Source organism: Onychomys torridus, chromosome 14, assembly GCF_903995425.1.
Source record: "Onychomys torridus chromosome 14, mOncTor1.1, whole genome shotgun sequence".
In the NCBI taxonomy this organism is placed as follows: Eukaryota; Metazoa; Chordata; class Mammalia; order Rodentia; family Cricetidae; genus Onychomys; species Onychomys torridus.
The window spans coordinates 5864506-5890560 of NC_050456.1; the positions used below are offsets into that span (position 1 = coordinate 5864506).

The 26055-nt window shown below is 38.8% G+C and overlaps 1 protein-coding gene and 1 pseudogene across 6 annotated transcripts in view; one reads left to right on the forward strand and one right to left on the reverse strand.

The window, feature by feature from the left end:
- Window positions 1-26055, forward strand: part of Crppa (CDP-L-ribitol pyrophosphorylase A) — a 295404-nt gene that overhangs the window by 117966 nt on the left and 151383 nt on the right. For all 6 annotated transcript variants that reach the window (XM_036206639.1, XM_036206644.1, XM_036206645.1 and 3 more), the window contains one exon: window positions 18634-18728. In XM_036206639.1, the coding sequence (XP_036062532.1) occupies window positions 18634-18728 (95 nt within the window). The remainder of the gene's footprint in view (window positions 1-18633; window positions 18729-26055) is intronic.
- Window positions 3103-3446, reverse strand: LOC118595827 (annotated as a pseudogene).

The following is a 26055-nucleotide window of genomic DNA, read 5'->3' on the forward strand; positions in this document are numbered from 1 at the left end:
AGTTAAGATGTTTTTACTGTCAACAAAAGTTAATAGACTTGCTGATGAGACTCCCAGATATTATCTGGGAGAGGATAAGGCAATATTTGAGGGTATATATATGCCTGAAGCATGTTTCATTGCTGTTTTAATATTAAGTATCTGTTTATAAATGAATATTATCTCCACATTAACAGCCTTCAGAGCACATATCATTAACTGTGCTGGAATTCTTGATTCCCAATTGCTTTGAGTCTTCATCCAGACCCATGAGTGAGGCACCTCTCCTTTTCCATGTCTCTTAATCTTTCCTGTCTTTCTAGCTGCCATCTGTAAGCTAGAGGGCCAAGAAAGTCTGGTGTTGTGTCCATCACAACCCAAAGCTCAGAGAACCAGGATAGCATTATTGTTTGCACTGAAACTGAGACCAAGTGCAGTCAGTAGAAGGATGTTCCAGGTTCAATGAGGGAGAATTCTCCCTTCCAGCCTTTTTGTCCTCCTATTCTCATGTGAATTTGGATGGACTGCACGCTACTGTCTCCATGTTGATGAGGCCATGACTTTGTTTAGTCTGACCTTTTTTGTTGACCTCTTCCAGAAACTCTAGCTCCCTCACAGATACAATCAGAGCTTAACAGCTATTTCAGCAGTCCTTTCTCAGACAAATTGTTGCATAAAATTAACAATCACATTTAATAAATGGTCAAAGTTGTTTTGTGATTTATATGTTTTAGTTTACTTGTACTCCATATTACATCCAAGCAATGATGGTCTTGAACATGCTGGGCAAATGGTCTACAACTGACCTGCACTCCCAGCCCTCTTTTTACTTTTCATTGTGGCATTGAGTCTCCCTAAGTTGCCAAGCTGTCCTTTAGCTTCCAATCTTCCTTCCTATGTTAGCCTTTTGGGTATATGGAACCACAGGCTGGCTTCACAATACACTTATGAGCACTGATTTCTAACGTATTGGGCTTTAGCTTTGTATTGAACACTGCTTGGAGCATTTTTCTCTATGGCTCTTTATTATCCCCAAATCAATGATATAGGTAGCGTTATCATTTCTATATTATAATACATTCAAGTGTTCTAGGTAACAACTTACTTGAAAATGATGGGAAATAACTTCTTAAATGTAGAGTTCTGCCTTAGGTTGTTTCTCCTGCCTTAGGTAAGTACTTAGTGTCTCTTTATATGGGACCCATAGACTGCCTGTATTTTTGTATGCTCAGAAGCTAATGCATATCATTTATCTATAATAATTTTTATTTATTCTTTGATAATTCCCACATGTATGAAATACATCTTGGTCATACCCACCCTGAACTCACCACTCCACTCCCTAGATACCTTCCCAACACATCCCTTTATTCATGTCTATATTCAAGTTTCCTCCCCCTCATCCCCCTTTTAACTCTGTGCAGTTAGTGTTGCCTCTTGGGATGTGGACAGATCTTCTTCTTCTCCTCCTCCTCCTTCTTCATTTTTTGTTTTTCAAGACAGTATTTCTCTGTGTAGCTCTGGGAACTCACAGAGATTCACCTGCCTCTGCCTCCCTGAGTGCTAGGATTAAAGGCGTGCGCCACCGCTGCCCATTGACTGATATTTTTTACTTGACCTTGTATAGGACTTATGCAGGTAATTATAGCTACAATGAGTTCTTGAGTACAATGTCCATCTTATTTCTGGAGATAGTGTTTCTGTCTTTCTTTTTTTCTTTTTTTTCTTTTCTTTTTTTTTTCCTGAGACAGGATTTCTCTGTGTAGCTTTGCGCCTTTTTCCTGGAACTCACTCTGTAGCTCAAGCTGGCTTAGAACTCACAGAGATCTGCCTGGCTCTGCCTCCCGAGTGCTGGGATTAAAGGCATGCACCACCACTGCCCGGCCCATTTTCTTTTTTTTTAACTAAGAAATTTTTAAATTCATTTTACATATTAATTAAAGATCTCCCTCTTCCCTCCTCGCACCCTCCAGCCTCCCCCTCCCAACCCACCCCTCATTCCCTCCTACAAGAAGGTAAGGCCTCCTCCCATGGGGAGGTACATTTAGTGGAAGCAGGTATAAGCCCCTCCCCGTGCCTCAAGGCTGTAGGAGGTGTCCCATCATAGGTAGTGGGCTCCATAAGGTCTGCTCATGCACTAGGGATGGATTCTGGTCTTACTGCCAGGGGGCCCCTTAAGCAGATCAAGCTACACAACTGTCTCACTATACAGAGGGCCTAGTCCAGTGCCATACAAGCTCCACATCTGTTGGTCTAAATTCCATGAGTTTGGTTTGGTTGTCTCTGTAGGTGTCCCCATCATGGTCTTGATGCCCTTGCTCATAGAATCTCTCTTCTCTCTCTTTGACTGGACTGTTGGAGCTTGGCCTGGTGTTTGGCTGTGGATCTCTGCATCAGCTTCCATCAGTTACTGGATGAAGGCTCTATGATGACAGTTATGGTATTCACCAATCTGATTCTGGGGGTAAGCCAGTTCAGGCACCCTCTCCACTATTGCTAGTAGTCTAAGCTGGGGTCATCATTGTGGATTCCTGGGAACTTCCCTAGCAATCGGTTTCTCCCTAATTCCATGTTGTCTCCCTCTATCATGGTATTAGCAATAGCATTTCATAGAACTTCTCATCCTTTGGCTCTCGTATTTTTCTCTTTATTTTCTAAGATGTCCCCTGAGCCTTGAGTTAGAGGAATTGATGTGAATATTCTATTTAGGGTGAGCACTAATTTGACACTTACTCTTAGGTCTTTGGTGAGTAATGAGTCTCAGTATTCTGCCCATTTCAGAAAGAGGCTTCTCTGGCCAAGATTGAGAGATGAACTAATACATGGGAATGAATAGAAATATCTAGAAGATACTTTGGCAACTTGTCTGTTTGGTTAAGTAATATTACTAGATTACCCATTGGGTCCTATGACTTCCTGAGCAGTAAACTTTGTTTGTTTGTTTTCGAGACAGTGTTTCTCTGTGTATTTTTGGTGCCTTTCCTGGATCTCACTCTTTAGACCAGGCTGGTCTCAAACTCACAGAGATCAGCCTGGCTCTGCCTCCAAGTGCTGGGGTTAAAGGTGTGCACCACTAATACCTGGAGAACTTAAAAAAAAAATTATTTTATTTTATTTTTTAATTTAACAGTCTAGGAAGTTTGCAACCATCAACACTTCCAATGCAATTTCTGGTTCAGTATGGAAATCAGGAATCTCAGTGGAGCTCTTAGTGTAGCAGACCACGTAGGTAAAATATATGTATACTTTCAGTAACAGGTTTGAAGAGATCTCTCTAAAATTGACTTCATTGCTTTTATTCTCAGCAAACTGACCTGGTCCACTCAACATGAACTTTTATTGTTCATGATGTTAACAACATATATTATCTTTTTACAACAAATTCATGACCATCAGAAAGGTATTACTTTGAAATATGTGTCATTAGGACCTTCACAGCCTCCATAGGTTTTCTTCTTTCCATCCATTATGTTCTAATAAAAGTCTACTGTGATCTCACAGGAACTTTAGTTCTCCCCCACCCCCGGGGTTCTAAGGCACAGGAAGGAACTACATCCATTGGGTCACAGCCACTATCTGCAACACATGGGAGATCGGTCCTGAGCAATGAACTTTTGAAAAGTTTTATGGTGTGACATGAATTTCCTGCTGTGGAGGAGGCCTCAGGTTAAACCAGGAAAGTGGTTGATTACCCTTATTGCCTCCATGCCACTATTGCATTAGTGTGTACAGCTTGCCTGGCAGGTTGATAGTGTAGCATTTAGAGTCCAATATGGGGTAAGACCATTTTTTTTTCCCAGTGGTCTGTATAGCACCTTCTGATACTATAAAAGGTAGCCCCAGGAACAAATTTTTCAGATCAGTTTCAGTTTGATTACTTTATGTCCTGTTTCCAAAATGTGTTGTGTCTTGATTATCTAGTGATGGTAGGCAACTAAGAACAATGAAAAGAGTCTGTGCTGCTTTGGTGGCCTCTGAGATTCCCTGACCAGAAAGTCATAGGAAGGTATCGGTACTTAGAATTGAGATTTTCATTCAGTAACCCATGTCTTCTGGGAAAAGCACTGTCTACCCTTTGTCCAGGGTTCTGGACATCATTTATTATGTTGTATCAGCAGTAGGATTTGAGTCACCACAAAATGAAACATAATATATAAATGTTTATGTTCACTGTGATAAATACTATAATGTTTCTAGTTATTTTAAGTTCATGGTTCATTTTGTCACAAAATTATATAACAAAATAAATATTTTTTATTTTAAGAATTTTATGGATTTCAGTGTTGGTAACAGTGTCAATATGTATTGACCTGTTTCAGATCATGGTTCAATAAACATGGAAGGAATATCTATTGTTTTGTTTCCTTTCTATCTGTTGTTATCGCTTTGCGTTTAATAGTTGTATGGCAACAGGTACAAGTATAGTTTTTGTCCTTGAAGATTTAAAGTAATTGGAATGTAGGACCTTCCCCTCCCACCTTACTGCCTTTGTGCTTGCAAAAGATGCACAGCTGTATTCGGTCTGTATGTCCATCCATCCCTATGCCATTAAAATACTGCTATACTGTAGAACTAGTGCCACATATGTTGTTTGAGGGCACATAGTACTCATGCCAGGCATCTTATATGAGTTTGCTCATTTAGTCTTCAGAATAATATTACTTCTCACAATTTGCTGGCAGGGTGACTGAGATGGAGGCATAATCTTCTGTGTTTCAGAATTGTTAAGAACATTATCTATGATTCAGATACAGGTCTGCATTATCCATATGTCAACTTTTGGGGTCGTGTTCTCATTTCACTTCCAACCAGGCAGACCCATTTGGCCAGGCACAAGAGTTAATCTTGTGTTGGAACACGGTCCATGAATGAAGCTGTGTGAGGAGAGTTCTGAGCTCATGAGAAAAGTGCACATACACAGGCAGGCGTCTGCACATGGGCTGCTCTTGGATGTGCTTTCATGCCCTCCCAGCTGTAGTAATAGGAGTGGTTTTGCTTCAGATCACCCATCACCTAGCCCATTATTATTCAGGATGATTTTTCCAAGCGTGACTTGTCCTGTACAAGCCTAAATTCATGTGATCTTGCCCTGTAACTGTATACAATTTGAACTCAAGTGAACTTTGCCCACATGACCTTGCTTAACCCTTAGAATGCTCTCAGAATATAAATTGTTTGAGGCCCTGAATAAAGATGACTATTGCACGAAACTTAAGTCTGCCTCATTTTTTACCTCACTTTCCTAGGTTCAAGAGTGGTAACAACCGGGGATCCACAAGCTTTCTCAGTGGACACCTTGGTGGTTTTAAAAATTAACCTGTCTGGATTTCATGCCTTTGGATCAGGACTGTGCCTTTAGCTGATCTTCTGGAGAATAAAGATCTTGCCTCCTAACATTTTTCTCGAAAGTGCCTGGTCCTGCTTACATCACAGATGCAAAATGGATGATAACTAAATGAAAACTTTCTAGACATGGCCAGTGAGAGAACAGAACTAAAACTGACATGGAAGAATAATAGTTAAAAATGAACATTTGTGTAGTGTTTAGATTTTTTAATTTTTATTTTTATAAGTCTAGTCTGTGTAGATAGCACCTTCCTAATTTAGGGTAGAACTTGTGACTTTTCCCATGCTAGAATACACTTGCTGAATATTCTGTAATTTGTTATATTTCAGCTACTTCCTGAATACTAATTATTGGTGGGCAGCAAGGACTTTGATGTGGCTACTTTCTTTTTTACTTAGTATTTTTCACACTATAAAACTTTGCTATGATAAATAAAAAAATCTTTTGTCAGATGCAAGAGCATTTTCTCCTGGCACATTTACTACTTACTGGAATAAAGGTATTTGGTCCATCTTAATTTATAATCAAGTCAACATCTTTGGTTTAGTATGGAAATTTCATTGGTAGGAAAACAAAATCTCATTTCATTAATATTTGACTTAGGTCTTTAATTTCAGGCAAGCATATGACTCACATGTCCAAATAGGAATAAATTTCTCAATCTAATTTTCATCTCTTGCTGTCTTTTAACTTGATTTAACTGAGCATCATTCCCTACATGGGTTCTCACTTCTGGTGTGTCCTAAAATGCAGTTAATTACAAATTACTGTTACACTTACATAAAACAGTGCAACCCCAGCATTTCCTTTTCCTAAGGTAGCATGTTAAATTTGGTCCATGTTATTTAGTGTTTAACTCTTTCCAGCTTTTATTCTGAGTGAAAATGAAAACAATATTTTCAGAGTTGTGTGATTAATTAGTACAACAAAACCCTGGACTGACTGATACATTTGTAAACATCTACTGAACAAAGAGTACTGTATTCTCCACCCCTCCACAAACTGGCTGAGCCCACCCAAGCCTGCGCTGCATGTTCAGACAAACCCCAATGATGCTAAAGTGGGAACAGACGCCACAGCTAACATATTTTATCTAGATGTACACAAGCCGTACAAACAGTCTCAAACCACAGTTGATTTAATATGCTGACCATATCTTGGCAAAGGGGTCAATGTTCTAAAATTTTTCTAAGAAAAGAGACCCTATGGAATTTCTTCATTAAAAGAGAATATTTATTTTTTCAGTATTGCCCTTCAGCAAGCCTAATAATTCAGTTTTGTGACTAAAGGGTGTTATAAAACTTCATTTTATTCTGTCTTGGTGATAATTGTACAAACTTGAGTAAACTTATGCTATAAAAATGGCTTATGGGTGCCTCTTTTCATATGATGCTTTATATAAAAATACAAAAAGAGAAGTTAAAATTGAAAATCATTTTTAGCTGCTTTTAGTTAGAATTGGTTAATATTAATTCATATAAAGATCTGTGTCTTTTTTTATAGTCATCATTTATTGTTTTCCCATTGTTTATTTAAAGGGGAATTGATTTTTCTGAAATGTAACTTCCTTTACTGACTAATAATTTTACATTTTATTTGGAAAATAAAGTTCCACCTCCCAGTTTTGAACATCAGTGTGCAGGTGTATTTCTTTCCTAATATTAAGAAAACTAAATCTGTGTTCTCATTCTTGTTTCCCCTTTATGTTGTTTAAAAACTCTGCTGATAGGAAAGCATTTGACTTCCTTTGTGCATACATGGAAGGATGCAGAGATGCTTCTAAATAAGCTTTGACTGGAAGGAAGAAGATAAATTACATATGAACAAATTTGGATCAGCATTATGGAAACTTGGGACTTATTGTGTTGGCTTTGTGTCTTACGCACATGGAAAATGGATGGTTTCATTTTGTAAGGGTTCTTTAACATTTACTTAGTATTGTGATTTTAAGTACAAAATTCTTTTGAAACTTTTGAATGAAGTTGAAAGGATGAGCAAGGGGCAGCCAGGTTTCCAGTGGGTACAACGGGCCCTCTCTCCATCTGTGGTGTGTCCTTGTCAGTCTCAGTGAGGGCACCATTCATTCTAACCAGGCTTCTTTGGACAATGCGGAGTGACAGCTAAGATTTACTCAGAAACCTTCCTTTTTGATGTTTCTCTGTTTTGACTGATACTTAATTTCCCACATTTCCCCCATTAATACCAAGTCTTCTTTGTACATAATAGTTTTTGTTCTTTACTGTCTTGAAAACAGTGCTGTGATGGTATCTTGTGTGAATATGTGAGAACATTTGCGTCAAGAACATTTGCGTCAAGCTTTCATTAATAAGAATAGGAAGGCCGTAACATAATTTAACAGGAACTTGGCTTCTTCAGCATTTTATTGTTAAGAAAGATGTAAATTAGAAAGTTAAATATTTGGGTCAAGATTAGAGAAAATGGAGTTTCCTTGTTTGTTGAATCTTATAATTTTCTTAATTTGTCATCAGTGAAATGTCAGTTCAAGGACAGGCAAGGAAGTATATCATTTTAAAAATGTCAAAGGTCACAGTGAGCTACTAAGCATCAAGTAAGATGGCACCAGATAGATGGAAGCCAGCCACCTGTGCTTCTCTCTTGGATAGATGTTACAAAAAGCCCCAACCCAGGTGTGACATGTATGTTTAAAGTAATGACACATTTGTTAAGTATGTGGGTGTATCTTGAACCTTAGAAGAGAATATTTCTTTAAAATTACTTTTCTAAATTGGGAATGAATATATGCTTAACAGGGAAAACAATATGCTACCAGAAAATAGTAAAACATGTATGTGGCTTCACTTAAGTATGTGCTAAGACAAGATGCCACATGCACAGTGCTTACACTCAATTCTAAGGAAGAACATTTCATTCTGGCACCTTGTGACTGATTTTAAAATGTGGTTAAACATTTTAAATGTGGTTACAGCAGCTTTTAACAAATCTGCCTCAATGTGACTGTGCACCGATCAATGTGGCTTTCTCCACAGAGGGCTGTGCTGACATCTTCACATGTGTGTATTAATGTCCTGGCAAGCCTATATTTCCTGGTTTCTTATAGTGATGGCACATTGATTATTGTCCCTTCATTTGCTGCCCACCTTCCCCCCTCGTACACTAACAGCCTCCCCTGCCCCACTGACGAGAAACCTTAGGATGTAACTGAGATGGTGTACCCAGGCTCAGGAGTGGTGCCACGTTTTCCTTTCTCCTCTTCTCTCCTTATGGAGCCCAGGTTGGCTTTGACCTTGTGGTGTTCTGCCTTAGCCCTTGAGTGCTGGAACTATAGGCTCATGTCACTCCCTCTTTCTCACTTGTGAGTCTGTTTGATGCCACTCTTAATCTCTGAGGGACAGAAAGCAGAACCTACTAGGTTCTGAGTCCCAGAGCTCAATATGAGATGGAAGATGTTACCCTTACTTTGAATGGGCTAGTGCTTCGGGTACCAAATATCTTTCAGAAATAACTACTTATGGATTAAACATAGGTAAACTTATTTACCTGTAAACCCCAAAGCTTTGATATGAGAGGCCAACCCAGTAGAAAAAGAGGCCTTGAGGAATAAACTTGAAGTGTCCCAGAAACTGACAGTGTAACCCTGGAGTCTCTTGCCTCTGGAACTAACCGAATATTGCTGGTGTTTCACTTTATTTATCTGAAGGGAAATAAGATGAGGATGGCAAATTAAATTGGTCTTCCTTCATAACCTTTTGGATTTATTGACTATACATTCCTTTGCTCATAAGAGATTTGTGTTAAAATATTGCTTGAATTTCACCTTCCTCAAAGAGTATCACATGTGACATCCCATCATGTTTCAAGAGCATTGATTAGTGTAGCACTTTCTGCATTGGTATTTTAAGATATTTGACAGGTAATCCTACCATGTATGTGTGAGTCTAGCAAAATTACCTATAGTGACTCTTTTCCCTGGGGGTCCAGATTTGCCCAGTTTTCTGGATACCAAGCACCATTGTTTGTATTAATATTCTGAATATAAGATAATACTCTCCTGTTATTGTGTGTTGTAAAATTTTGGGTCCTGTTCACATTATTAGTGTTTCAGTAGTAAATTCACACAGTCCCTGACAGTCCCGGTTGTAACTATCTTGAGTGTGTTTCCAGTGTCCATTGCATGTCTCAAAGCTACTCTGGTTTTGTTTGGATCAGTCTCCTATGGTTCTGCTCTGTGACCTGTCAAGTACCTTGTTTATCACTGACACACCCACTCTATGAGTCTGTAGCATGATACTTTGTGTCAAATCAATTTGTGTACAGCTCATGGGTACACCTGGAAACTGAGTTTATGAATAGTCCTTCCTGTTCTACCACTATTGTTCTTCCATCCCTTCTCCCTTTTCAACATTGTCCTGAAAAGATGAGACCCTGCCATACTTCTTCACATTTCCAGTGACTCTGCTCCTGTCCAGAAGAGGAGAGGAAGAAGAAACAGTAACAGTGCTCACCTACAGTCCAAAGCCACAACAACTCCTGGTGAGTGGGAATGAACCCTCCACGATAATTCAGAGTCTGCCCTCCCCCAGTCGCTGTTGTCATGGCCACCACTGACAGGATTGTTTCCGAGGAAAACACAGAAGTGCTACACTAACCAGTGCTCTTGAAATATGGCAACAATCTCAGATAGTAGAAATGCGAGGCGTCAAACAATAATTTAGAACAGTAAAATATATCCACATTGAAGAATAGCTTGCTGTGTAGTCCGGAGTCAACACTTAGTGCTTCCTCCATTGCTCTCCACTGTATTTTTTCAGGTAGAGTCTCTCACTGGAATGGTAGCTCACTGGCTGACAAGACTTGCTAGCCTGTGACTTCCTTGGACCCATCTCTCTCTCTCTCTCCTTTCCTCCCTCACCAGGGCTGTTTAGTGTGGGCTCTAGAAGTTGTCATGCTCTGGGATAAGCGCTTTGCTGACTAAGCTGTCTCCCCACCCCAAGATACTTTCTAAATGAGTATAAGTAATGTGGGTAAAAGGACTAATGCATATTCAGGTTACCGTTTACCCCAAATATTTTCACAGTCCAGACCCATGCCTTATTCAAACGTAGAAGTCATCCGAATTTATGGTAATTTCTTCCTACTCCCTTCATTGTATCTGTGTATACATGAATGCTCTCATTTCATAGCCTTGAGCTTGTAATTCTTCAGTCTCAGATGCCCAAGTGCTGAGTGTGCCGGCAGGTGCCATTGTGCCTGCCTCTTCTTATCACAGTTGTTGTTTAACATGGTTTCTTGCCAAGCAGCCATGGCTGAACTGATACTTACTGTGTTTGTAGCCCAGGCATCCTTGAATTCATGGCACTCCTTTACCTCAGATTTCCAAGAGTTGGAATTATAATCATGTACTATCATGCCCAGTTTTCTCATCATATTTTATGTGTTGTTTTTAAAACAGAAGACATTTTAAGTTTATTTAATGTATCCATATATCCTTTTTTTAAAAAAGAGTTTTATCTTTTGTTTTGGTCTGTAGGTGATCTGAATATTGATCCTAGTCTAGTCATGTGTGGTTCAGTGCTGTGTGTTTCTTTGTCTTTGATAATATGACAATTGGATCCTGCAGCTTGATCAGATTTAGAGTTATATTTTCACTAAGACAAGAGAAGGCAAGAATAGTTAGAAGTTCTTCTTAACTACAACCTCTGACACTGACTTTGTACCTGTTCTGGAAAATGTGTGAATCATGGCATTTTAATTGTATTAATTAGTTTTCATATATTAGATACATTCATACATAATTTAAAAAAGTGTGTGTGTGTGTGTGTGTGTGTGTGTATGTGTGTGTGTGGTGTATATGTATAGATGTGTGTGTGTGGTATGTATGTGTATGTGTGTGTATGTGGTTTGTGTATATGTATGTATTCTTGTATGTGTGAATTTGTGTGTATATGTATGTGTGTATACCTCTGTCCATGTGTACATAGAGGCCAGAAAATGTCCTACAGTCTCCTGCTTTATCATGCTTTGCCTTATTCCTTTGACATAGGGTCTTCCACTAAAGCTGGAGTCAGGCAAGCCTCTGTAATTGTCTTGTTTCTGCTGTTCCATTCCTGGATTTTTATGTGGGTGTTGGGAATTCAAGCTCAGACCCTCTTGCTTTTCCAGGGTGTGGTCTTACCTATTGAGCCATCTCCCTATTTCATTGTGACTCAGTTCTGAGAAAAGGGGTTACTAGAACTAGAATGGCCCATAATTATTCACTGGTTTGATTTAACGATACAGACCTGGGGAGTAAATACATACATCGTGGGGAGTAAATGCTAATAATGTCAACATTTCAATAGTGAGATAAATCTTTTTATGTATACTTTCATTTTTGACCATAATTTTTACTTTCAGATTCTATGTAGACATTATAAAATGGGGTCGGAGATGTAGCTCAGTAGAAGAACATTTGTCTTCAATTCAATTTCATTGGTCTGTATGTCAGTTTTTATAGCAGTACCAAGCTGTTTTTATTACTATAGCTCTACAGTAGAGCTTGAGCTCAGGGATGGTGATGCCTCCTGAGGTTGGTTTATTATACAGGATTCTTTTAGCTATCCTGGGTCTTTTGTTTTTCCATATGAAGTTGAGTATTGTTCTTTCCAAGTCTGTGAAGAATTGTGTTGGGATTTTGATGGGGATTGCATTGAATTTGTAGATTGCTTTTGGTAAGATTGCCATTTTTACTATGTTAATCCTACCTATCCATGAGCATGGAAGATCCTTCCATTTTCTGATATTTTCTTCAATTTCTTTCTTTAGAGATTTAAAGTTTTTATCAAAGAGGTCCTTTACTTGTTTAGTTAGTGTTATCCCAAGGTATTTTATATTATTTGTGGCTATTGTAAAGGGTGATGTTTCTCTGACTTCTTTCTCAGCCCTTTTATAGTTTTTGTATAGGAGGGCTACTGATTTTTTTGAGTTGATCTTGTATCCTGCCACTTTACTGAAGGAGTTTATCAGCCGTAGGAGTTCCCTGGTAGAAAGGAATTGAATTGAAGACCCTGCCATTAATCCACGCACATATGTACACCTGATTTTTGACAAAGAAGCCAAAACTATACAATGAAAAAAAGAAAGCATCTTCAACAAATGGTGCTGGCATAACTGGATGTCAATATGTAAAAGATAACAAATAGATCCATATCTGTCACTATGCACAAAACTCAAGTCTAAGTGGATCAAAGACCTCAACATAAATCCAGTTACACTAAACTTAATAGAAGAGAAAGTAGGAAGTACTCTTGAACTCATTGGCACTAGAGATCACTTCCTAAATATAACACCAGCAGCACAGACACTGAGCACAACAATTAATAAATGGGACCTCTTGAATCTGAGAAGCTTTTGCAAGGCAAAAGACATGGTCAATAAGACAAAGCAACAGCCTACAGAATGGGAAAAAACCTTCACCAACCCCACATCTGACAGAGGACTGATCTCCAAAGTATATAAAGAACTCAAGAAACTATACATCAAAATACTGAAAGATAGAATTAAAAAAATGGGCTAAAGAGCTAAACAGAGAATTCACAAAAGAAGAATCACAAATGGCTGAAAGACATTTAAAGAAATACTCAACATCCTTAATTATCAGAGAAATGCAAATCAAAACGACTCTGAGATACCACCTTACACCTGTCAGAATGGCTATGATCAAAAACACTAATGACAGTCATTGTTGGAGAGGATGCAGATCAAAGGGAACACTCCTCCACTGTTGGTGGGAATGCAAACTTGTACAACCACTGTGCAAATCAATATGGCAGTTTCTCAGAAAATTGGGTATCGATCTACTTCAAGACCCAGCAATACCACTCTTGGTCATATACCCAAGGAATGCTCAATCATACCACAAAGATATATATGTTCAACTATGTTCATAGCAGCACTATTTGTAATAGCCAGAACCTGGAAACAACCTAGATGCCCGTCAACTGAAGAATGGATTAAGAAAATATGGTACATATACACAATGGAATACTACTCAGCAAAGAAAAACAATGACAGCATGAAATTTGCAGACAAATTGATGGAACTAGAAAAATATCATCCTGAGTGAAGTAACCCAAACCCAGAAGGACAAACATGGTATATACTCACTCATAAGTGAATACTAGATATAAAGCAAATAACAATTAGACTGCAACCCACAGAACCAGGGAGGCTATACAGTAGAGGGGACCCTAAGAAGACTGTGGTTTATAGTAAGTCTTGGTTTTACTCAATTACTAGGCAAGACTCAATGAAACATTTCACTATTAGGATAAGAATTTGTACTGTATCAAGCTGATAATAAAAAAATAAATAAAATAAGTAAAAAGAAGAACATTTGTTTGACTTTTCTTTTTTTCTTGTTTTCTTTTTTTTTATTATATTTGTGTTTTAATTTTACACATCAGCCATGGGTTCCCCTGTCCTTCCCCCTCCCGCCCCTGCCCCCTCCCCTCCTTTCCCATCTCCTCCAGGGCCAAGACTCCCCTGGGGATTAATTTAAACCTGATGGATTCAGTACAGGAAGGTCCAGTCCCCTCTTTCCAGGCTGAGCAAAGTGTCCCTGTGTAAGCCCAAGGTTCCAAACAGCCAGCTCATGCACTAAGGACAGGTTCCGGTCCCACAGTCTGGATACCTCCCAAACAGTTCAAGCTATTCAATTGTCTCACTTATCCAGAGGGCCTGATCCAGCTGGGGGCTCCACAGCTTTTGGTTCATAATTCATGTGCTTCCATTCGTTTGGCTATTTGTCCCTGTGCCTCTCCAATCTTGGTCTCAACAATTCACACTCTTACAGTCCCTCCTCTTTCTCGACAATTGGACTCCTGGAGCTTCACCTGGGGCCTGGCCAAGGATCTCTGCATCCACTTCCGTCAGTTATTGGATGAGAGTTCCAGCACAACAGTTAGGGAGTTTGGCCATCTGATCACTAGACTAGGTCAGATCAGGCTTTCTCTCGACCATTGCCAGCAGTCTACAGAGGATGTATCATTGTGGATTTTGACTTTTCTTAAAAATTGTCTTTTCTCAGTTCATACTTGAACACACTGCCAGGGTATAATCTAATGACTTCCAGAAGCAGCTCAGATATTTAATTGAATTTTTATAAAACTTCATTATTAAATACTTGTCCAGTTCCTGATATCTATAATTATTAAACATGTTGTTATTTTCATATGTCATCTTTAGAGTATTTGGAAAACCTGCTAAACTGTAGACCTTGGTAAGACTTGCAGATAAAGTACTGGCATTTGGGTGTTAATTTTCTTTTATTGTTTTATATAAGAAGGATGAAGACTTAGTGCATGGGTGGCTCACCATGTCTTTCTAAACTCTCCATTCTCTAATTGCCAACCTATCCAAGAAGATTAAAGAAACTGAACTATTACCTCTAAAGAGTTACACTGCTGGAGGGGCTGATAAGCTATGGGAGGCAATTTGCATAGTTTTTGAAGAGGGGAAGCTTTTACAATTCCCAAATTATACAAAGTTAGTGTCAGCTAAGCAGAGATTCAGTCTTGCTGTATGTTGGGTCACTTTTGGAATTTCACAAAACTCAGGCTAGAAACTTGAGTAGTTACCAAATCTGTGTGTTTGAAGAGTTTGCAGGTAGAAAGAGAGCTACTAGTAACTTCTAATATTCATCCTGACGGAGGAACTGAGTTAGAAGAGATAATTGAAGATTTTTATTAGTCTGGTCTTGGGGTAGGAACAGATTGAGAAATTGTCATTTTTAATAGAGTATATATACATATGGTCCATAGAAAGGATAAGAAGTAATCAGTGTGTCTCAGACTACTGTGTGGTCTACAAATGGTGGGAACTTTATTATATGAACTGATCACACAAAAAGCAGCACCATTTATCATTGTTTTTTGGCCTCAAATCCAGATCATCGTCACTTAGGTTTTGCACTCATGGTCTTTAATGGGTAGGGATGGGAATTTTAATTTATTTTACTATTAATATATTTTAATGTATTTTTGTATCTTACTTGTTTTATAAGGTGAGGACACTTTTTAGTCTAACATGTTTTCAAGTTTAAAGGTTCAAGAACCTCACAGTTAACTCCCATGCTTTTAATTGGTTTCACAGATCCATGACATGATAATTTTTTGCTTCATTTACTTTATTATTCCCATATGAGTCCTTCACTTCCCATCCACATAACTGTGTATTAAGTGGGTGATGAATTAGGTGTATGCATTTATATTGTTACATAGCACTCTAATACCAAATATTTTTTTCTGAGAAAAATGCTAATACAATGGTTAGTACTTTGGCAAGTAAAATAGTAAAGGCTTAAGTAATTATCACCAAATGAAAAAAGAACATTAAGTTCCTGTGAGCATTGAAGTCGTTATTAACACTCTTTGCTCACAGTCACAAGAATTTAGATGGACACAGTTTTAGATGAATGCAATGGATTAAACTGATACAGAATTGAGCTTATGGACACTCATAATTTAAAACAACAACTCTACTCATGAACTCTCAAAATTACATAAATGATAAGTCCTATACAATTTTCTGGAAAGTAGACAAAAACACTTTTCATCTTTAAATAATTTAACTATTTATTCTAAATATAACAGGACTTAATGGGAATATAAAATTTTGTTTAAAAATTATCAGACACAATTATAATTTGGCAAGGAGAAAATACTTTAATCATCCTATGTTTATATGTATGCATATAAGCCTAGAGCTTATAAATACACTTAACAAAATTACTGTAAAATTGGCATAAAAATAATTTTGAAATGGAAAATACAATTATAGTGTCAACTGATAGTATTACCAATGAGCAACTAAAAACAAACTGTAAAATGATGCTGTGCTTGATGCTATAAACTACTGTTAGGAATAATTAAGGAAGATATCAGGAGATTTGGGACTGACTCATGATCATTGAAAGACTTGGTATTTTAATGTTATTTCTGTAAAAACTGAATTACCTAAACTGATTGGAAAATTTACATGGCAATGAAAGATTCCTAAGTAGAAGTTCTATATTTAAAATATTTGAAGTGCTGTCTAAGATAAATACCAAATATAATTAAAATTTATTTTTTAGTCTACTTTTGTTTTAAAGTGGTAGAAGACTTCCGGCTTTAGTTTTGTTACTAGAAATTTACCTTAGGAGAGGGGTGTACATGCATAGGAATAGATAATAAAACAGAAGGAACAATTTATATGCTACTTGTTACTTTTGTACTTGAAACAATTCTTCATTATCTGTAGTTTATCAATGTCCAAAATGATTGTGGTGCCAACACCCTGGTTCTTGAGTTGGCAGGTCACTTTGTAGTCACACCTTCAACTTTGTGCGATTTAGAAACATTTAGAAGTGTTTCTAGGCATTTGCAAGGATGCTGGAGTATTCCAAGTATTTAAGTTTATGTATATCGAATGTGTTGACTTCATTTCAAAAGACTCTGGTTGGAGGATGGTTACCTTGTCAGCAGTCTTTTGGGAGGGATTGCATGACCTTGGCCTCACTGGATATGCTGCCTTAGCCTGTCCTGCTAAACACCTCCTAGTAATATTGCTGCCTATTGATCACATTATGCTTATGGGTCTTTTTCTTACCTTATTTGCATTTTTATTTCTGTGAATTTCTTCAAATTATGTTCCTTGCTTCCACTCCTAAGCAAAACCTACTCACCTTTCCAGGGTAAGTTCTAATCTCATTTAATTGAACAGAATCATCTATTTTGTTAGCAGTCTGTGTTTCGTAACTGAGTGATGTTCCACAACACTTGCAGGCTGGCTCCTTTATCTCCATTTTTCACCAGACTGGATTTTATTAGGGTTGTGTATCTACAAACTTTTGGGAATTATAGATCCTTAGCAAGTAAGCAAACAGATCCCAGAGAGATGAGGTGCTGTAAGGTAGTATAGCAGTTCCATAGTCACAAGAGGGATTCTCTCAAGCTCATTCCACTGGAATTTGTTCACATATGCTTAGTTTTCTTGACTGAAGGGTCTGAGCAAACAGTGTGTGAACAGCTTTTTATAGCAACTATTACAAGTGTGGTATCACTCTAGGAAGGTGTGGTCTTTGTGAAGACCTGTATTTACATATGGTGGAGTGAAAACAGGAATTATCTTAGGTAATAATACATGCTCACATTGAGGCATTCACTGGGATAGTGACAGTGGAGGAATATGGGGTGTTTGAAGACTCACTAAGTGTTCCATGCTTTCCCTCTAAGGCTACAGGTATGTAAACGTAATGGTTTCGATTTGTGTCCCTTTTCTACTACTAAGAACCCTGGGATCTTATGAATGTCAGTCCCCTTCTCTGTAATGAGGGCTTCTGACTTCACTATACATATTCATAATGTTTCTTTCTTCTCCCGTCACCATGTTCTCTACATTACTATAGCTTTGTGAACAAATGGGATTCTTGATAAAATGGGAATTAGTAAAAGGAGTATTATTAACTAGTGATCTTATTTTAACTGTCCTTTCTAGCTTTGCTTGAAAAGATTATTAATTGATTAATTTATGTAGAAGACATATTACATAAGCCACCATGTATGATGCAGCAAGGTCAAATGCTGACCCATCCAGTTTTGATTGGGAAATACTATTTCAAATTAGGTTTTTGTCTTAGTTCAAGACTCAGTTCTTGACAGCTGGAGTGATGTCCCTTAACACCTCAGATTGCTGTAGAGCAGGATTTCATATCTTCTAGGAGGGTGCACAGAGAGTTCATAGGTGAATGCCACCGTGTCACATGGTTTATATTTTAACTTTTAAGCTATCTCAAATAAACTAGCAAATTGGAGGAAAATTCAACTATTTTCATTTACTGTGATAAGAATCCAAGCAGTAACTGAGCTGTATTGAATTGATAGTCTAGATGCATGCTGAGGAAAATCTGGGCATGACTTAAAGGAAACATCTCCCTATTAGTGGGAATTTCTGAGTGTCTGGGAGACTCCTTATGAGCAAGGGAGGATGGCAGTGGTCACGTAAATAATTGTCACTTCTAGTTACTCACTGTAAAATGTAAACCAAGATCTCCCACTTCTCATGTCTGCTTGATGGATATTTACTACATAGTGTTTAATGTATGGATGCATTGGCCTGTCTAGTATATAGCATCAAGGATGTCTTAGCATATAGCTCATGTTACTCTCCCTGGCCTGGAGCTAGACTCTTCCCTCATCTTACTCAAGGCTGATGGAAGTCAAGCAAGCACAAGTTTTTGGATAATAAAGCTTTGTTCTATGCTTTCTTTGAATGGTAAAGTTTAAACATTTTTCTATTTTTAATTTCAGAGAAAATTTCACAAGATATTTGTGTGGTTGTGAACACAAAAGATGAAGAATCTGCAGGGCATCTTCTCAAGGAAGTGCTAAAAAATGAATTAAATGTAAGTATTCAAGGACTGAGTAGGATTAGCTGTCATAAATTTTTGTGGTATAAAAGTATCTTCCCTGACCAAGCCCACAAATCTTTCAAACATAGTGTTGCTATTTCTTCTTTCCCTAAGATCCTTCATTCTCTTGATACTGTGATTGAAGCATCTCCATTCTGTCCATTTCTCTAGGCCAGTGGTTCTCAACCTTCCTAATGCTGTGTGTGACCTTTTAATACAGATCTTCATGTTGTGGTGATCCCCACCCATAAAATTATTTCATTGTTACTTCATACTTGTAATTTTGCTACTGTTAAGAATTGTAATGTAAATATCTGATATGAAGAATATCTGATATGTGATCCTTGTGAAGGGTCATTGGCCCCCAGAGGGGTGGTAACACACAGGTGGAGAACCATGGGCCCACCTGTTTTGTTAAAGATTAGTTCATAGTAGCTACTTCTGGTGGGTATTCTGAGGTACATAAAGTGCTTTGTGATTTTGTAATTTTAACCCTTTTTATTTAATAATTCTTGTGTTATCCATATTCTTAGTAATTTTTGTTACTTTAATTTTCCTCTTCAGAAGGTTACTCCATTTTAGATGAATGTACATGATTGATTATTACTTCCTCTTTGTTTTTATTTGTTTAGAATCTTCCCACTTTTTACTTTGTATTCTGTCCAAGTGTGAGAAAATCTGTTAATTTGCTACTTTACTCTTCATTTCTACCATGAGTGGATTTTTTTCCCTGTTGTTTCTAAGTATTCCAAGACTGATTGTTTATTGTTTCATTTAGTGTATTAAATGCTAGGTTATTTTGGATCTGTTTTGTAGATAGGTCTTCCCAGTATACATCCTTACTTATGGGAATGTCATTTTGCTTTATATTCCTTCATTTCTTATACTTCTTTGAGATCCTAGGGTATTCAGGACAGATCATTTTATCTACTTTTAAGGGAAGCTCAGGCTGGTTGGATGGTTTCTAGCTTGATGGCATGATGCTCCTCCGAGAGCTGTTTTCAGGACTGATACTGATACTGAAGCCCTGTCTGCCCTGGACCCTCCATCCTTGCTGGCCCCGTCTTTCACGGGCCTCTTATTTATTCATGGTCTAATTCTTTTTATCAGTCTAGACCTCTCTGCTGAACCTTTGCCCCACCAGTGTTTTAGCCTACAGTTTGGAGTGTTCTGTGCCCCCAGAACCTCAACCTTTCAAGCAAAGTCAGAGCTTTCATGTTTCCTCCCATTGCCAGTGTAGGTTTTTGAAAACTGAAGTTTGCATATCCTTAAAGAATCGTGGTGGAAGTTGGAAGGAGCTCTCATCCCTGCTTAGCTTTCCCTGGCTTCTAGCTTTGTTAATTGTTAAACTACAGATACTCATCAGGATGTTGTCCTCTTTGACTGTTATGACCTAACAACTTTGTGTAGCTTTCTGTACACACAGTGCTTTTCTTTAAAATCACCCAATGATTCCCTCCATTATTTTACAATTAAAGAAATCTTCTGGCTTTTAATTTTTATAAGTTCATGTCACCAGTGTATGAATGTAGATGTTGGTTGATGCAAAATGCTTTTTGTTAATTAATATTTCTCAAGCACAGATGGAAGAAAAAAAAACAGTATGAAATTTTGAAGTTTGACAGGATTATAGTTAAGTCTGGAAGAAGTAGCTCCCTTGGAAAGGGATTAATTTGGTTTTATGTAGATTTATCTTCCATTATGAAAGCAGATTTATCTGGTGGTATTGTATTTTTCAGCCCATACTTTACAGAAAAAGCACAAAATGGTGACTATTATAACTATTTACACCCGCGAGCTTTTATCTGTCTTTGAAAAGAGCATATAAAAATGATGACATCAGACTACTGAAGTCTGCAGGGCAGATCAGTGTGGGTGCGGAGCTGTTTCTCACACAATGGGGGATTGTTTTATTGATGTGAATAGGAGAAATGTTTCCCATTGAAACTGAAGGAAGAGATTGGGTATGTTTATGCTAATTGCCTGGGAAGAAATTTGCAGCATGCATTTGGGATGACCCAAACATCTAAGTGTAACATAATTGAAAACATCAAATTCGTGTATGAAGTGGCTGGAAATTAAATGGAGAAGCCTGCTTGTTAAGAGACACCTTTCCTATCCCACATACATATGAATGAACATGTGACTGGAATTACAATTGTAGAACTTCGCTGTCACCATTTGATTTATTTTTTCTGGGCCTTGAATTTCAGAGAAATAGCTCTTCAGAGGTACTTCTGGGAGGTAGATACTGATGAGTGGGGCCTGTCTGGGTTTGAGTGTGAAATTCTTGATTGACACAAAATACTTGATTGATGTTATCTGAACACTTGGTAACCCGTTGGTGGTCTGTGGAACCTCTCTAAGAGGTGAGGTCTGGTAGCAAGTAGGTCACTGACCACAGGCTTGAGAGTTATGGTCTGGCCGCACTCTGCTCTAAGCTGTTTTCTGATTTGTAGAGCTGTAAAAAGCTCAAGATCCTGCTACTCCGAGAAGGAGCTGTCCTACACTCACCATGCCTTGGGCACTGAAAAGCTGTGACCGCTCAGATGGGCACAAGCCCAGTCCGTCCTTTTCCAGGTTGTTTATGCCAGGAATTCTGTCGCAACAACAAGAAAAGTAACCCTGAGATATGGGGCTGCTGTTGTGATGGTAGCTACACCGTGTAGCTTGTAGACTTGCAGCTGGATTTCAGGGGGATGTGAAAGGAGGAATCTGTGACCTAGTGAAACACTAGAATTCTGTAAACAGCTGAAAGGCATTTTTTTTGTCTTCTTGGATGTGGAGGGGAAGGAAGGTAAAAGTGGGGCAGTAAAACCTGCTCAAATGTTTTAGAAGGGACACGCATGTTCTACTGAGACTTCGGCTAGAAGCCACTTGGTGGAATACAGAATTAATAAGATTGTACTGGTTGGTTTTGTGTGTCAACTTGACACAAGCTAGAGTCATCAAGGCAGAAGGAGCCTCAGTTGAGAACATGCCTCCAAGAGATCCAGGTGTAAGGCATTTTCTCAGTTAACAATCAATGGGGAAGGGCCCAGACCATGGTGGGTGGCTCCATCCCTGGGCTGCTGGTCCTGGATTCTATAAGAAGGTCGGATGAACAAGCCAGAAGAAGCAAGCCAGTAAGCAGCTCCCCTCCTTGGCCTCTGTATCAGCTCCTGCCTTCAGATTCCTGCCCTGTTTGAGTTCCTGTCCTGACTTCCTGCAGTGAGGAACAGCAATGCTGAAGTGTAAGCTGAATAAGCCCTTCCTCTCCAGCTTGCCTGTTGGTCATGGTGTTTCCTTGCAGCAATGGAAACTCTGACTAAGACAGGGATAGTCGGTAAAGGAAATTTCAAGACAATGTAACATTCAGTGTGTAGCACCATCTGTTGCCTGATTTATAGTGAGAGATAATAGAAAGCAGAGCAGAAAGATGTGAAAAACATGTATACTAGCAAGAAAAGGGGCACATGCACAGAATAGCTGTGGACAAAGGGTGGTTCTGCTTAAGAAGATTGGCAAAATGAGAAACTGCACTGTGCTCTGCAGTGGTGACTTGAATGGTGCCTGATGAAGGAAGTAGCCTCTTTCTCTGCCACCTTGACACAGAAGGTTATGGTTATGATAAAAAGTGGTCCCTCTTGTAGGTCATCTACATCTTAAGCTTTCAGCAGAACTTGGCATTGTCCACAGGATACTTCCTTTACTAGCATGTACAATGCATGGAGGCTTGCACCAAGGCTTTAGAGAGTTCCTGTGGTGGTTTGCAGCTGGGGCAGGCTGCCTGCAGTGAGCTGCTTGGTGGGCTAGACATGAAGCTGTGAAGTTGAAGGCAAAGGTGCAGTGAAGATACCATGTTGTTGTAGATGCCAAGATTATTGATGAACTGCTGCAATGCATGAGAGTGTATGCATGGTGTTGGCCCCGGGGTGGTAGGGGCAGGCTACCCATGCTCATTATATCCCAGATGATTCCACCATGAACTTTGATGTCAGACATGCTGTTATAGGCTTGTTATTTGCCCTCCTGAGTTTTGGCTTTGCTTTGGTCTGTCCATTCCCTGATATGCCCACATTATTCCCTGTAGGATCAGGTGTTTTCTTTGTACCATTGTAGGTTGGAAGTGTGTTACTTCTTTGATTTTATAAGGGCTCACGTTTTGGAATTTGTCTTGAGTCTCCGAAGAGATTTTGGACTTTTGAAACTGTTGAGGACTTTGAAGTTGTACTGAATTAGTTAGTAATGAGATGGCCATGAATCTTTTGGGGACAGAGGTGGAACATTGTGATGTGAATGACTTATGTTCCCTACAGTCTTGTGTCTTTGAATACTTGCTCCCTATCTTCTATCACTGTTTTGAGAATCTAGTGGAAGTAGGTGAGTGATTGGTGGGATTTGAGAGGTTTTGCTTAGTACCATTTCTGGTTTCTTGGATGCTGAGACTATTTAAGCAGCCAACATGGTTGCTTTGCCATCATGTTTCTCCTCCATCATTGGCAGTGTGCCCTGACATATGAGCCAGAACAAACCCTGCTCCCTTAAGGTTTTTCTCTCAGGTAGCTTCTCACAGTCAGAAGAAAATTTACTAATACCAGTCCTCAGTCACTTCTTTCTACCTCTCAGAAAATGTTGAAAGTATTTATACTGTTCTAAAAGTAGTGAGGGATGGCTAAGTAGGAGATGTGATAAGCCTTTTGTTAATTACTTAATTAATTGACCTTCAAGATAGTCAATGCCCATGATAACTCAACCATTGGCTATAGTGACTTGAGCTAATCAGGCGTGACTCATAAAGAGCTTACCGTCATATTGGATAATAATACAGTACATAATAGTAAATACAAACCCTAAGGGATGCAGCTGTGTCCTGAATGGGTTGGCTCTGGAAATCAGTATAGGGTGATGAGGGGATAAAGAAAGAACAGACACAGGTACAGAAAGTCTGGAGTTGGGTGGCCTGTGCTCTCTCTGGTGGAGCAAGATGAACTATGCACAAAAACCTGGAACCTCAGTGTGTTCATTATGTATGACACCAGAAGGAGGAGTTAGGAAGTCTGTGTAGGAAGCAGTCCCAAGTTGCAGCCATCCAGGAGGAGGAAGCCGCAGTTTTTGTACACACTGGTCAATCTGTTGTAAACTGTCACTCTTGGTCCAGAGGAAGGTTTCACTGCTCCATGAGGCTTCCTTGCAGGGAGGCTTTGCCAGTTCCCAGGGATCTGAACCATCAGGTTCCTTGGTATGAAGGAAGATAATCTCTGCTTACATAAGAGAATTGTGGACAACAGTTTTGGAAGTGAAAGTCACTAAATGAACTCTCTCAGCAGACATGCTGTTTAGTTAAGCTGTAAAAAGGCAGTGGGACATCAGGAGTTACTTAGTTGAAGTTCAAACTCAAAGGAGCCATGTTGTGAATGGTTTGTGAAGAGCCTAATGCAAGGCGAATCAAACAGGGTTGAATGGTCGGAGCAGAGATGGAGCAGTGGGAGAAGAGGGGAGTAAGGGCAGAGCCAGAGACAGCCTCGCAGGCTCCGCTCCCTTTACTCCTGCTGCCTCCTCTAAACTCATGTGAAGAGGAACTGAGCTGGACAAGTCTGTCCTGTTCGTCTTTATAGACTGTCCATGCTGCTGCTGTTGGCCAGCGCTCCATGGGAAAACCTATGGTGTCTCAGTTTGTTTTTAATTTCACATTACCCCTGAAACAAATAAGTACATTCAGTTCATTTTGCATTCCTGTAACAAAAGAGATGAATGTCATAAGGAAAGCTGACTTACACTCCAAACGATCAGGCACTGTTTAAGCTTTTTATGTATTTGGCTCATCCAGCACTTCCTGTTTCCTGGAGCACAGAATTTAATTATTGTTTTCTATAACCACAAATGACAAGCTATGTTTAACTGAAGAGCATTTGTTTTCTGCATAGAAGGCAGGATCTGGCTTTGTTGGAATTGTTCTCTAATACATGATTTATTTTTCCCAATGGCTTACAGGTTGAGTCTAGTGTACAGATCTGTGCCTGTTGTTATAGTGTGCAGAGCTGTGCATTTGTTAGTGTATAGAACTGTGCCCTTCCGCACAATGTGTAGATCTGGACCTTTTATTACAGTCCTTACAAAACTCAGTGTATGGCAGGCACTAGGCATACAAAATATCAAGATTAGCAAAAGAAGCCAGAAGAAAGGCAAAAATGAAACAGCAATTTCAGATCCATTTAGCAAAAATAAAGTGATTTTTATGGTTATTTTTTTTACCCACAGAAACATTTTGATATGAAGATAACAGACATTTGTTTGGGGATGCTGTCTTAATTAGGGTTTCTATTGCTGTGAAGAGACAGCATGACTATAGCAACTCTTATAAAGGGAAACATTTAATTGAGGCTAGCCTATGGTTTCAGAGGTTTAGTCCATTATCTTCATGTCCAGAAGCAAGGTAGGATCCAGGGAGACATGGTGCTGGAGGAGGACCTGAGAGTTCTACATCTTGATCCTCAGCCAACAGGAAATGAACTGTGTGTTACACTGGGCATAGCTTGAGCATAGGAGACCTTAAAGCCCAACCCCACAATGAGATACTTCTATCAACAATGCCCTGCCTCCAAATAGTGCCACTCCTTAAGGGGGCCATTTTCTTTCAAACCACCACAGATGTTGAACACAGTTAATAGTGAAAGACACTCTAAAGGTAGTTGTTGTCTTGGGTCCACTCAGAACAGAGGTGAGGACTCATTTGGGATATGGGCTGTATGCATGTGTATGTGTGTGTGTGTGTGTCTGTGTGTGTGTAGTGTGTGCCAGACTAGAAACTACCTGAAGATCATTCTGCTGAGTACATTAGGTTTATTTGGACATTAGCCAGATTTTCTGAGAAGTGCTAGAGGGAAAAGAAGTCCAAATGTAGTGGACTCTAAGTAGCTCATGCTGCTATTAATTACATTCATACCATATCCAAGGAAATTTGTTTATTGTTATAATTGGTTGTTATGTTTTTAGAACATTGTTAATGAGAGAGCTAAGGTAATTCTAAATGTCACTTGCTGTGTTTCTCTGTTTTAAAAACATCTTTGCCTTTTTCGAGATTATATTTGATGTGATAAATTTTATAATATATAAAGAGATTATAAGATAATTGCAAGTTACTCCATCCCCTTTCCTCCCCGAAGCCACCCCACATACTCCTTTTGCTCTTTTAGGAAGATCACTTATAAAAATGTTCTCTGTATCCTTGTCTGCATGGGAATGATGTCAGTGTTCACAAGTGCTAACAAATGTAATACTGAGTAGTCAGAACAATAGAACAGTAGAATAGCCAGAGTCACCAGCCAATGTTGTTATTATT